Genomic DNA, 15,465 nt, shown 5'->3' on the forward strand with positions numbered 1-15,465 from the left:
CGATACTGCTTAATTATCCCTGATATATAGAGTTCAAAAATTCCTTTACAAAACTAAATATTGAGTGAAGCAGGTACATGATAGAAACCCGAAACCATGTCCAGGTGATAGAGGACAGCTTCAAGTTTTAATTATTTACTGTAGGAACCTTTAGTTATTCTGCAAATGTGCCACCTATAATCCAGTCCCTCTGATATTCAGTCCATCTCCTCTCAGCACAGGCAGTTACATCACAAATGAATGCATTAAGTTCCACAATGGTTACTGCCATAGGTAGAACACACGTCTGGACTTTCACAAATCCCTAACAGTAAAATCTAAATAAGGCAGATTAGGGAATTGTGGTGGCACAAAATCAGTTCTCTTCCAATCCACTTTTCAAGGAAACACCATGTTCGGGTATGCACAAACTTCTTTGTCATAACGTGGCAGAACTCGCTCTTGCTGGGAAATCAAGTTGCAATCACTGTCATTGTGCAGTTCTCACACACACACACACACACACACACCATGCCTGCTTGCAGAGGATAAATTGTGCTGATTAGTTTTGTGATTATGCTGTTATCTCCTGCAGCAAAATTTTCTGTTAGTGAATAAAAACTTGAAGGTAAGCTCTATTGCCAGGAAGTGGTTTCAGATTTGTATTGTGTATATTAGGACAATTACAGTATAAGATTTTTAGTTAGACTAATTTATATTAAAAAAATATATTAAACATGCAGATACTTGTGCTACTGCAAACAGGATCTAGAAAAGTTGGGCAGATGGACTGAGAAGTGGCAACTGAAGTTTAACATTGACAAATGCAAAGTACTGTGTATGGGTAGAAATAACCCCAGAGAGATGGACCCACTGAGTGGTACTCACTTAGGGTGGTAGAAAATGAAAAAGACCTGGGAATAAATTGTGCTATCAGATATGAAGTTTTCTGAGCAGTGCAAACAGGCTGCCAGAGCAGGTCATGGGGTGTTATCAATGATATACAGGAATTTTGCTAGTAGGGAAAAGGAGGCGATTATCCCTTTGTATAAGGCAATGGTCAGGCCATGCTTTGAGCGCCGCATACACGTCTGGAGGCCTCATTTTAGGAAGGATGTAGAGTTGTTTGAGTGGGCATAGAGAAGGCTACAAGATTGGTGAGGGGAACAAAGGGCTGCTCTTACCAAGAAAGGCTTAAGTTATGCAAATTGCAGTGCCTGGAGAGTGGGCACCTGCGAGGTGATCTGATTGAGGAGTATAAGGCCTTGAATGGGTTGAGGATGCTCAATGCTGATGGGATTCTTCCTCAGATTACAAACCTGAAGGGACATAAATTAAAACTGAGGAAAGACAGTTGTAGAATACACCAATGAGGCCAAAACAATATGATCGCCTGCAGCCAAAACAGCTCGTACCCAGCAAGGCATGAATGCTACAAGGTTTCTAAATGTGTCTTGTGGTATCTGGTACCAGTAAGTAACTAGCAGATCCTTTAACTCCTGTAAGGTCTGTGGTTGAGACGCCGCAGATTGGAGTTGCTGTTCCAACACAAACCACAGATGCTCGATGAGATTGATGTCTGGGGAATTTGGAGGCCAGGGCAATAGCTGGAAGTCTTCCTCGTGTTCCGCAAACCAGTCTCGAACAATCCGGGTGATGTGGCATGGCACATTATCCTGCTGAAAGACGGCACAGCCAGAGGGAAAGACCGTTGCCATGAAGGGGTGTAACTGATCAGCAATGATGTTTAGGTAGGTGGTAGACATCAGAGTGCCCGGCACATGGATGACTGGACCCAGGGTTACCCAGCAGAACATCGTCCAAAGCATGACACCACCACCACCGGCTTGTTTTCGTCCCACGGTGCATCCGGGCACCATCACTTTCCCAGGTAAACAACGCAAACGTACCTGGCCGTCCACATGATGCAACAGGAAACGTGATTCATCGGACCAGACGATCTTCTTCCAATCACTCAAGGTCCAGTTTCGATGCTTATGTGCCCATTGTAGGCACTGTTGCCAGTGAACCGTGGTTATCATTGGAGCAGCCTGTGGCTATGCAGCCCCATTTTCAGCAGGGTTCAATGTACTGTGTATGGTGACACATTACTCCCGTCACCAGCCTTCCAATTACTGGCGAGTTGCGCCACAGTCACCCTTCTGTTGCCATGTACCATCCAGGAGAACCTTTGCTCACCTCAAGCATTGATGAGCCGTGGTTGTTCAACACCTCGCCGGTGTTTCATGGTTTCCCCCTCCTTGGACTACTTTCGGTAGGTACTAACCACGGCTGGCCATGAGCACCCCACCAGCTGTGCCGTTTTGGATATGCTCTGACCCAGTCATCTGGCCATTACAATTTGGCCTTTGTCAAACTCGCTTAAATCCGCTGCCTTTCCCATCTGAAGAACAATAGTAACACTGATTAATGGAGTTCAGTATCAGGTGTTTTTTATACTGTGTCCTGACCCGCGCCGTAGTATATCTGCAGTTGTTTCGATTTGCATAACAACTCGCTGGTCATAATGTTTTGGCTCATCGGTGTAGATGTCCAGAAATTTGCCTTTAGAGCTAGTGGGTAGTTGATTGCTGGAACAAACTTCCATTCTGTCATTGTGGAAGTTGATAGTTTAAATAAATTCAAGGAGGAACTGGACAAACATTTAGAGGGAATGGATGCGAAATGGTTTTTTTTTGGCTGATGCTAAATAAGTTTAGAGAGGAACAGGCATTCTGTGTGTTATCAGACACTCAGTCTAAAACACTGATAGATCCAATATCTTTCTATTTCAGAAGATTTAGGAGACGTCCCATTGGCCTACCTCCCTAAAATCCACCCATGCAAACCTTCTCGATGGTAAGCCCTTTTATGTCACTTAGGTGGCAACAAATGTGTAGAGTTCTCTTCAAGACGCCTGGTCAGCGTGAAGAGGAAAAGACCAAACCCTCCAGCACAATGAAACAAATGGCCCCAGCAGCTTTCACTTCCCCTCTTACGGCAGTGAGAGGATCAGAGTGGAAGCAGAGGTGCTAAGAATCTCTGTGTATGATCAGGCTGCCATGCACGAAAACTGAACTTGGTCTGTTACAATGTAACATCGCTCATCGGTGAAGACAGGATACTAGAGCTGGAAAAGGAATTAGAAAATGTAAATTGGAATATCATCGGTTTGGCTGAAAGAAGAAGAAGAAATGAATCACTTATAAGTTTATCAAGTGGAAATCTGCTGTACACCAATGGAAACAGTGAAAGGAGTGAAGGTGGAGTTGGATATAAAAAACGTTTTGGAATTCAAAAGTACATCACCAAGGGTGTCAAGGGATTACTACTCGGGATTTCTAAGAGGTATAAGCTAAAGGTTATAATGATTTATGCCCCAACATCGAGCCATGATGATGAAGCGGTTGAAGAAATGTACACCGAAATTTAGTTTTCTAGATGAACAGAAAACTCACTACACTATCATTATGGAGGACTTCAATGCTAAGGTTGGAAAGAGACAAAACAGCGCAGAAAGGGGAACTATAGGAAATTTTGGAATTGGTGAAAGAAATGAAAGACTTGTGGAATTTGCAGAATCTAGAGGAATGTCAATAATGAACACTTTTTTCAAGAAAAGGGTGAACAGAAAGTGGACATGGAACAGCCCAAATGGATTAACAACTAATGAAATCGACTTCATCCTCACTAACAGAAGATATATCGGGAATGATGTTACTGTCCTGAACAAGGTAAATGCTGGAAGTAATCACAGAATGGTAAAATGCACACTTGATATAGATGTAAGAAAAGAAAGGAAAAAACTGACTCGAGTAAATAATACAAAGGTCTTTGAGATAACAGAAGAGGAGAAAGAACAGTATGTACTGGAACTTAAGAACAAGTCTGAGCTTCTGCAGACTTCTCAGGACCAAGATATCGACAAGGAATATTACAACTTTCTGAAAGTGATAAAGCCTAAGAAACCTATAGGTAAAAAGAAATCCAAAGAAGAAAAATCAGTCAAGAAACACTTGTCATGATGAACCGAAGAAAACAAATGAAGAGGATTATTGTGGCGGCTGTGAAATATCCGAAAAACACTGACAGGGAGAAAATTGAGTATACTGAGTTATGCAAAGCCAATAGAAAGAGACTCAGAGAGGACATAAGAAAATTTAAAACAAGAAAAGTAGAACAAGCATTAAGGGAATACAAAGGATTTAAATCAGCAGTCATGAGCAGTAATACAGAAAGACAAATGATACTGAAGAATAGCAATGGTGTACTTATGAATAGCAGAGAAGGCATAATTCAAATAGCAGAAGACTACTATAAAGAGTTATACAAGGAGCGAGGGAATGATGCCAGCAGTGGGGAAGATGGATCGCAAATTAGTAATACATACAACATACCTGATATCCTTCCTGATGAGGTAGAACATGCATTGAAGAAAATGAAGAATCAGAAAGCTCCAGGGGAAGATGAAGTTACTGTAGAGTTGTTAAAATTGGGAGGAAGAGACATGACACAAAAACTGGCAAGACTCTTCAAAAAATACATTAGAAAAGGTGTGGCACCTAAGGAGTGGAATAATGCAATCATAGTTTTGCTGCATAAGAAAGGAGATAAATCAGAAATTATAGAACAATTAGCTTGTTATCCCACATCTACAAGTTGTTCACAAGGGTCATTACTAACAGATTAGAAAGAACACTTGATGAGAATCAACCGAAAGAGCAAGCTGGCTTTAGGACAGAATTCTCAACTATGGATCACCTTCACATAATGTCACAGCTAATGGAGAAGGCAAAAATATAAAACACCATTATGACTGGCATTTGTGGATTATGAAAAGGCATTTGACTCCATACAGCATAAGGCAATGTTTCGGGCACTGGAAAGAAAAGGCATAGATACTCCATATATTATGATTTTGAAGAAAATATATGAGAATGCTACCTCCTTTATTAGACTAGACAAAGACAGTAATAAATTTAACAGTGTGAAAGGAGTTCGACAAGGAGACACAATATCTCTGAAGTTGTTTACTGCTGCCCTGGAGGAAGCTTTCAGAAGATTAGACTGGTCGCAGAAAAGAGTCAATGTGAATGGAGAGTACCTAAACCATTTACGATTTACAGATGACATTGTGGTCATAAGCCACAATCCCAAATAATTAGAGCAAAATCTTAATCAGTTATGCAGAGTTAGTAAGGAAATTGGATTAAAGATGAATATGGCTAAAACGAAAGTAATGATGAACAAGTATGCCACAGAAAGGGATATAATGATTGATTGTTTGTTTGTTTGTTTGTTATTTGGTTTTTAGGAGCATTATCAACTAAGGCCATATTGCTCCGGAATATATGCGGTTGTCATTCCCTGACCTTTCCGCATCCTCCGTATTTGTTGGTGACGGGCTTGAACCACGGTCTAATCAAGAAGCTACGCACTGCTGCTCCTACCCACCAGGCTACAGAGGCACCAATATAATGATTGAAGGAGCAGTAATTGAAAAGGTGGATTCATATACTTATCTGGGACAAGTCATTAGCTGTAATAATGATAAATGGCTGGAAGTCAAGAGAAGAATAAATTTTGGATGGATAGCATTCAAGAAATATAGTCACATACTGAGGAGCAACATCCCGATTTGTCTGAAACGTAAAATAATGAACCAATGTATACTTCCCACCATGACTTATGGAAGTGAAACTTGGGCACTCACCAAAAGAATGGAAGAGAAGCTGAGAACTACACAGCAAAGAATGGAACAAATTATATTGGGAATCAGACTGTTAGATAAGAAGAGAAACACGTAGATTAGGCAGCAAAACTCAAGTAAAGGACATTCTTATCAAAACTAAAGAACTAAAATGGTCTTGGGCAGGCAGGACACAGCTCGAAGATATGATGACAGATGGACTAAGAAAATAACAGAATGGTACCCAAGAGGATCTAGAAGAAAACCTGGAAGACAACAATGGAGATGGACAGATGAAATTCATGAGTTTGTGGGTAGTAAATGGATGGCCATAGCACAAAACAGAAGGAACCGGAAAGTTGCTGGAGAGGCCTTCATCCTGCAGTGGATTGAAAGTGGCTGATGATGATGATGACATAAGCTTGCTTTCTTGCATATGCACTATTAAGTCAAGGGAAATATGGCACTTTACTTAGGCTTTGGAGCTGTATTCCCAATTATCTTGTTCACTAGATATTATCCAATTTTAAAGACTTCTCTGGAAGGTTGTTTCAGAATTGGCAGGTCTTCATTATAGCACCTGAGCAATAGAGAATGGTATTGTGGGATATCCTATCTTTTCAATCTCCAGAGTTTTTAAATCCACCATACAAAAGTAACAGTCATCATGGTTTGTGACCATCTCCATATGCAGTATTAAAAAAGGCATACAATTATCACTACAATGAAGCATACCTCTAACGTTCACTTGTTAACACCACAGCAAAATGAGGTTATGTAACTAGTCTTCATCAACATAGGCATTTCAAAATAGGCTTCATCTACAGTGCAAAACGTGGCGACAAGTGATGTCGTGATCATTCTGCTTCACACCAACAGAGCAGAATGAGTCTGGAGATTAGTATTAGCAATGGCAAGTTGCCATTTGATGGTTAAATAAACTGTTAGATGCTAACCCATGTATACAAGGTTTGATTGTAGTTTGGGGAATGTTGCAAAAAAAAATTAATTTCATTGATAGACATTTACATTATTAATATTGTTCGGTATAATCTCATTTTGCAGCCACACATTTGTTATATCATGCCTACCACTGATCAAAACATTTTTGGAAAGTCTTTTGCAAATGCTTTTTTATGCTCTTGAAATTACATAAATCATTTTTCCTTTCATTTCTTTTTAATTTTGGAAATAGCTAAATGTTGCATAGTGCCAAAATCTGCAAATAAGGTGGGTATAATACAAGAGGAATGTGTTTGTTGATCAAAAATGGATGGCGATTTTTTAATTTTCAGTTCACATGACAAATGAGCCAGTCTGACTCATGAGTTAAAACAGTGCACATATACTCATATGCTATGAGTTTTCCTCACAATCTTTCAGCCACTGCTATGTATTCCAAGGATTATAAGATCATTCACTGACTTTTTTTTTTTTTTTTTTTTAAATCAATCTTTGTAATTGGTGGTAGTTTGACATTTTGTTATTAAGTGTGGGTGAGAACTCCTACAATTGGCTCATCACAGTTTGGTCCATGTGAGAGTCCTAAGAATGCATTTTTTGCCTGTTACTGAATACTTCCAACTTTTTTTTTTATAGATCAGGCAATATTTTTAAAGAGACAAAAGCCTTCTGAAAGGCACTGAACTGTAAAATTATCATACTACTACCACACAAACATGCCTACATTCTGAACGATAATAAATAACACTTCCCTAAAAGAGAAGTTTACAGTGTCACTTATTTTTAATGTGGCACATTAACCCAAACACTGAATGTGAATCAATCAAATTTCAATTTAAATTTCATTTACAGAGATGAAATATAATTCCATTTATTGAAAGAGTACATACGGTACTTTGTAATTCAACTGGTTCATTATTATCTTAAAAATATAGTATGTACATACAGTACTTTATAATTCAGTTGGTTCATTAATATCTTAAAAATGACATTAACAAATATTGCAAATTTTCTATACAAAAGAATTAAAACTTTTTTTCACCTTGGTAATTTTTGAATTAATAATACTTGCTAATAAGATATACAATAACTATTTTTTAGTTGTTATAATTATTTCTTATTATTAATAACTATTACTTCTTAATAACTAACTATAACAACTTGTAGAAAGAATGTTAAGCATTAAAAAATAAATACTAACAAGGTGCTCAACCTTAGTATGCAAAGCAAGTTTCAGGTTTCTATGTTCTATAATCATACATATTAGTATGATTATAGTCTTCAAACCACGACGTGTGCGTGTGCACACACACACACACACACACACACACACACACACACACACACACACACACACACAATAAATTGAGAATTGTTAATTTTTTAATATAATGAAATTTCATAGTCAAAGCTACCAAAACTGGGCACATATGCTTTATTATGCAGCAACCTGTTTTGAATGCCACATTTTTACTGAGTCTTTGAGGTAGTGCCTGCAGGTTTTCTGTATTTATCACTTATTCACATAAAAGCTGAGTACCATCCCTTACCTCATTATCTGAGAGTTGGGAATTACATATTAGTAAGATTAAGTTTGCTTTATGTGTAAGGACTCCCAAAAATAGGCTGTTGTTGTAAGGTCCCTGACATGTGTTTTTAGGAAAAGCATATTAAAAAAAAAAAAAAAAAAAAAAAAAAGGAAGCTTTTTTTTTTTTAATGTTTGAGAATCACCTCTGATGACTTTAGAACTTCTTCTGATGACTGGAAATGTTTTCCACACAGCTCTTTCAGTTTTGGAAAAAAGAGAGAGAGAGATTTGCTGCTTACTCTCTGGGTTGAAATAAAGCCCTGTCTCATTGTTATCACCTTGTGCAGAACCTCACATCTTCAGTTAACATCTGTTGCAGCTCCTGACAAACCTCCATGCAAACCTGCTGTTGCTCAGATGTAAGTAGTCTTGGAACAGAGTGTGCACAAACAGTCATATGCAAATGGTCATGGGGAATACTCTGCATGCTTTCTACTGATGGTCTCAACATCTCGGCCAGTTGCCTAACAATGCTATATGACAATCTTCTCTCACAATTAAAGAAGTGTTCATGGTTTCTGTGGTGACAGCAGTGGTTGAAGCTCCAGGACTGCCAATTCTTGTGATTGAATCACATCCATCTTTAAACATTCTAAACCACTTGTTAGCTGCGTTGTATAGAAGCATAGATTCACCATAAGCCTCTTTTAACATTTCATTCGCTTCAGCTGATGTTTTCTTGAGACAGAAACAATTTGAGAGCAGCATGCTGTTTCTCGCACGTCACGTCTATTGTGATGTAGGCAAAACTAACAGGCATAAAATTGAACAACTTCCAAGGTCAACATGGGCCCGAATAAACTGTGCACTTTCTATGTGATGCAGCTTGGTTTAGTCTTAAATTCCACAGCTCAGCTAGAAATAGCAAGCAGTAATTGTTTGCAAAATATTATGATCATTCTTTATTGAACAGCTCTTGTATAACATTGTAAATTGTGTGTTCTGTGATTGATATCCTATTATTTGGATGAAAAATCCAGTCTCCAGGAGTAAAAAAGAGTGCTATCCTCACCCAAGACTGATTAATTCAACCACTCTGTGTGAAAAATGTTCATGAAAACTCCTTTCATCATTGAAAGAATTCAAACTTGGGTCTTTTCCACCTAGTGTGGAGTGGGAAACAATACAAACATAGCTCTATTATTATGAAGGGACTTTCCATACTTTACTCTGCATCCCAAATAACAACAATGTCATCTAATGATGTTTAATACTGATAGGCTTACTGTTAAATTTTAGAGCCGCTAAATAAATATAACGTTGAAATAAATGTTATTTGTTAGATGAAAGAAGAATAATTTCCAGAATAATCAGGCTTTGATTATATATATATATATATTTTTTTTTTTATCAAAATAAAATTTTTAAAAAGGATAAACAAGAAATGACAAACTTAGAATACATCACATATTCATGTACCTGACACTTTTAATTGATTAATTTGTAAAAAAAATAAAGGTTCTATCTTATCATTATACAGGTTAATCAATGTAACTTTGTTTAACAAATATAAAGTGAGGTGTGCAAAACATTACATACTGCATTCATTTCAAATGGCAACACGGTTGTTGGCAATTCCTATAATCCAGTTATTGCGTAAGTTTTATCCCATTTGATTAACACTTAATTCAAAGCCATCACTGATAGCAAAGATCGTCCACCATAATTCTGATGAAGTATATGAAATCTTTACAATGCAAATATATACAAGATCTAAAATATTAGCAGGCTATTTCAATTTCATAAAGAACACAAAGGAAACTAAAGTCCTTTTACATGACTATTTCATAACCAATAATAAATTCTTTATTTATACTGTAACTAAAGGAAGCCACACTGGCATCCAAGAATGTCTCAAATGCCATTGCATTCTAGTCTGTGAAAGTGAAATAAACACACACGTGAAAATATCACCTGGAAGGAGAAGTATAGTTATGCGGGCAATATGGAAGATGTTCATACACCTTTTCTGCAGTCTTGAACACTTTTAAGCATAACCAGCACATATGCACACCACATCTTATGCACACCATATGATTGCAGCCACCTGTCTTCTCTATTGGTGACGAGCATTTCGGACAAAGTTTGCAATCTGAATTCTGTGAAAGCCATACCTGTAACAAATTTAGAAAAATGTATTCATTTATATAAAAAAAAAAAAAGAATAACACTGCACAATGCTAAATATTAGAACTGTTCTGCAATATTTTATATAAATTTTGACAGTTGATTGAGTCTATGACCCAGCTTGGTTACAGCACACTTTATTTGCAAAAAATAATTTTTTTTTAATTAGAATATTGCTGATAACTAAACTACAGAAGTGAGCTATATATTTCAAAGTTTATCCAAAAATATTTACAAAAATGAGCATTTCTTTGATTAAAAAAAATAATAAAAAAATACAAGATGTCACATGAGTATTTGTTGTTTCAACAACACATTTGCTAATGGTTCCAGTGATTTTACACAAAAGTAATTGTCCCACCATGGTTAGTCAGCAGAGATCTCTACATCAATGAAAACTGCAATTTACTTGTTTAGCACCATATTGTCACACGGGGGAAGAAAAAGAAAAAGAAAAGAAAAAAAAAAAAAGCTACTAATTTTTCAGGCTTCAACGTTAATTGTGTACAAAGACACCTCTTTCCACCATAAAATATAGTTAGCTCACAAGACTGTTTCAACCTCACTAAATGAAACACCTGCTGAAATTTGCACATCACTAAGGTGCTGGTGATATTTTTTATGATAATTTGATAATTTATTTATCCCTATTTTGTGTTACAATTGTTGGGAGATAACAGCAAGAAGGGAGGGAGAACACATAAGCCAGAGGCTTTTTAGGGGGTGTTCCCTTTGAAAAAGATAACAATAAAAACAGATACATCATGAATCGGACATGTTTCTACATTCCATTACCGAGACTACGTAAACCAACCACACATGTCGCGTGGTTAACAACAGTACATACTTATAATTACATTGTGAGTACTTTTACAATAACAAGTATGAAAGAAAAATTATGAAATAATTGCATAGAATGTTACAATTTATGACAGCTATTCCTTCAACTTGTTTACACAATTTCCAAACTGGTATGCATTGTGGAAAGTTCAGGAGTTGAGTGGAAGGTGATTTAGATCAGACCTCCCTGGTGATGTGTTCAGTCAGGAGCTTCTTGAACTTGTTTAGTGAAATGGCATTTTTGATGTTTTCAGGAAGATTATTCCAGGTTTTTGCGCCTCTGTATTTTATATTTTTCTGGCCTATGGCTTTTCTGAAAAGCGGAACCTTCAGGTTCGCTTCATTTCTTAAATTATATCTTATTCCTTCTTCTTCTATTGTTATAAAAAAGGATCTGAAGAGAGGAGGAAAGTTTGGTGTTTTCAAAGCATTGTAGACAAAGACCGCTTCAGCTTTTTGTATCAGTTGGTAGATGCTTAAGAGTCTCGCTTCCTTATATCTCGAAGTCACCGATGCATTCCAGGGAAGGCCCAAAATTGAACGAACACATCGATTGACAATTGAATTGATTCTCGTAAGGTTATATTGACTGGTCGTACCCCATGAGATAATTCCATATGTGAGGTGAGGCTGTATTAAGGAAAGGAATACTAGTCTGAGAAGGGAAGGAGGTACCCAGGCAGAGGCTCGGGCGAGTATTCCTGCTAGTGACGAAGTTTTCTTTCGTAAGGTGATCATTTGTTTATCCCAACTCAGCTTGTCATCTAGCCAGATTCCTAGAAACTTGGTATCATTCACCCTTTCCAGTTGTTTTCCTTTGTATGTTATTTCGAAATCAATATTCAATGGTTTATTTTTCGTCCTAAACACCATATATTTGGATTTTTCTGGGTTTAGTATCAGCTGATTCTTTTGAAGCCAACTATGCATTTCAGAGAGCAGGGCAGAGATCTTGCATTGAAGTTGGTTAGGGTCTTTATCAGTGATTAGAATAGAAATGTCATCGGCATACGCTACTAGGTGGGAAGATGGAAGATGAGAGAGGAATTCATTAATGTAAAGAACAAATAGTATCGGTCCGAGAAGTGAGCCTTGAGGTACTCCCCTAGAGAAATAAGAAATGTCTGAAAAAGACTGGTTTGTTTTAACGACAAATGGCCTATCACTAAGGTAGTCTTCAAGGAGAAGGTTAATTTTTCCTCTCAAGCCAAGATTGTTGAGCTTGTTGAGTAGGATATTATGATTTATGCAGTCAAAAGCTTTTGATAGGTCTAGAAACAGTGCTATTGCATAGTGACCCTTTTCAAGACAGTCCGTGATCCTGGAGCAGAAGTCAACAATTGCCAGGTCAGTGGATCTTTTTGAACGATAAGCGTACTGTTGTTGATGGATAAGCTGATTGACTTCCAGGAAGCCCATGAGTCTGCCGTGAAGAATTTTTTCGAATAATTTTGCAAAAACTGAGAGTAGAGCTATTGGACGAAAATTGTTGATAGAGTTACAATTTTTCCCTTTAGGAACAGGAACAATGACTGCTTTTTTGAATTGAGACGGGAATTTACCAGATTGAAAGGAAAGATTGTAAATATACTTCAGTGGTGTTAGAATTGAGTTGAGGACCTTTTTCAGCAGAGCAGGAGATATTTCATCAAAGCCAGGGGCTCCCTTTTCTTTTAATTGATGTCCTGCTTCTAAAATCTCTTGATCTGAGAGCGGAGCGAGGAAAAAAGAGCTCCTCATTGAGTGCTTGACAGATTCTTTCGTTGCATTATCTCTAGAGTCAACTTCGTCTTTAAAAAGGTTATTCACGCTTGAGATAAAGTGATTACGGAATGCTTCGGCTTTTTCCTGGTCATCCGAAATGAGTACCTCGTTCTCAACTACATCTCCAACGTAGCTCTGTGGTTTCGTTTTTCTTCCAGGTAGTAGCTTGTCCAAGACTGCCCACTTTTCCTTGCTTGTAATGACGCCTTTAAGTTGGGAACTATAATATTTCCTTTTCTCTGACCTAATACTGTCGGTGACTTTGTTTCTGTACGTTGTGTATTTGTTTTTATCCTCCTCCTTTCCTGTTTCTCTAGCAATTCTTGCAAGTTTGTCCCTTTTCTTTAGCATGTTACAAATTTTGTTTGACATAAATGGGCATAATTTCCATCTTGGCCTAGTGGTCTTTTTATTCCCTGGGATCCTGATGTATGACGCGCATTTTTCGTAACTATTTAGGATATGCTCAAAGAAGAAGTTCGTCGCAATTTCAGGATCATCTGTATGATCATCTGTATGATATGAATTCAGTGAAACTTTAGAAAACAATAACAAAGAGATATTTAAAGCTTTAAATAAAATGGTGCAGTATTTATTAACCTTTTATAAAATTTTGGAGGACTTTGTGGAGATAAGGCTCCAACAGCACTTGATTACCTCCAATAAATGATTATACTGCATACATCACAATATACTATACGTACTTTATTTAAATTGAAATAATTTTAATAAAATAAAGTTAAAGAAAAATATCTTGAAAAAAAAAAAATCAATGTCACACTGTTTGAAATGCATGTTGCATGGGAAACAAGAGGAGAAAATAATAATAAAATGAGTACTCTATACTGTGGATTATATGAATTAGTATTTATTCTCTTCTGAATATTTTTTTTTTTTTTTTTATGTGAACCCCAAACACGAGAGGTATTAGAACCTATACTACTTAGTACTGTGCTTAGGTTGGAGGTTGAGAAGACGAAAGAAGATATTTGTTGACATTGGACTTGAACTTCTGTAGATTGTAATTTTCAGGAAATACGTATGAAGGAAGGTTGTTCCAGAAAACGGCAGTTGAATGAATAAATGAGGAAGATGAAAAGTTTGTTCTGTGAGTTTGAAGTTGGACAGTAAATGGATGTTGGCTGGTGGTGGCACGTGTTCGGACTGTTTTGAAAGAGAGCGGGAATTATAGAAGCCAATTCAGAAGAACAGTGCCCATGGAAGTATCTGTAGAAGAGGCATGCAGAAGAAACAGTACGTCTATGAGACAGCGAGTGGAGAGACTCTGTTAGAGATGAATCATTAATTAACCTAACTGCCCTCTTCTGAATGGAATCAAGAAGCCTGAGAGAGTTTTTGGGGGCACCACCCCAGATGTGGGAACAATATTCCATAGCTGGGCAGATTTGCGATTTATACAGAGTGAGCAGCTGTTTGGAAGAAAAGTAACGCCGAGAGCAAAAGAGAAAACCCAGTTTTTTAGATGCAGAGGAAGCAATATTTGTAATGTGCTTGTGCCAAGAGAGATTAGAAGTCAGGGTAATCCCCAAAAGAGATATATCATTTTGCATAGAAATCGGAGTTGTTGTTATTTGGTGTTTTAGGAGCATTAGCAACTAAGGCCATATTGCTATGGGATATGCAGTGGTCATTCCCTGACCTTTCCGCATCTTCCGTATTTGGTGGTGACGGGCTCGAACCCCGGTCTAATCAAGAAGTGTGTGCTACGCACTGCTGCTCCTTCCCACCTGGCTACGGAGGCGCCAGAGAAATCGGAGTGTCACTAAAGATAAGCATAGGAGCAGAAGAATCCTTTTTGCGAGATATAAGACAAGACTGAGTTTTAGAAGGGTTGAAATCAACTAAGTTGTCTTTGCCCCACTGGAGAATTACCTGAAGATCGGCATTTAAGGAATTGGTAGCAGATTTTCGAGAAGTTGAAGCTGATTGAGCAGGACAAGGTTTCTCAAAATGGAAAGTGGAATGCAATGTGCTATCATCGGCAACACTATGGATAGGATTTCCAGTCAATGGAAGAAGGTCATTAATATACAAGAGGAAAAGAGTGGGGGAAAGAACTGAACCTTGGGGAACACTGGCTGTTGTTGTTGTTGTTGTTATTTGGTTTTTAGGAGCATTAGCAACTAAGGCCATATTGCTCCGGGAATATGCGGTGGTCATTCCCTGACCTTTCCGCATCCTCTGTATTTGGTGGTGACGGGCTCGAACCCCGGTCTAATCAAGAAGCGTGTGCTACGCACTGCTGCTCCTTCCCACCTGGCTACGGAAGCGCCTGGGGAACACTGGCATTAGTGGAGAAGTTAGAAGACAGAGAGCCATCTACCATCACCCTCAGTGAGCGATCAGAGAGAAAACTGGATAACCAATTACTAAAAACAGTTGGCAAACCATAAGATGGAAGCTTGTTTAGAAGACCTTTATGCCAAACACGATCAAAAACCTTTGAGATGTCAAGAGCAACTACTTGTGTTTCACTGAACCTTTCCATTGAAT

The 15,465-nt window shown here is 37.8% G+C and overlaps 1 protein-coding gene across 1 annotated transcript in view; it reads right to left on the minus strand.

The window, feature by feature from the left end:
- Positions 1–9,703: 9,703 nt before the first annotated feature.
- Positions 9,704–15,465, minus strand: part of LOC150091752 (uncharacterized) — a 91,247-nt gene continuing 85,485 nt past the window's right edge. The window contains exon 6 of the mRNA XM_090369562.1: positions 9,704–10,334. Coding sequence (XP_090225688.1) covers positions 10,131–10,334 — 204 coding nt within the window. The 3' untranslated portion in view covers positions 9,704–10,130. The remainder of the gene's footprint in view (positions 10,335–15,465) is intronic.

The sequence above is a fragment of the Mastigoproctus giganteus genome, chromosome 1 (assembly GCF_048544385.1).
Source record: "Mastigoproctus giganteus isolate SK-2022 chromosome 1, ASM4854438v1, whole genome shotgun sequence".
Lineage (NCBI taxonomy): Eukaryota > Metazoa > Arthropoda > Arachnida > Uropygi > Thelyphonidae > Mastigoproctus > Mastigoproctus giganteus.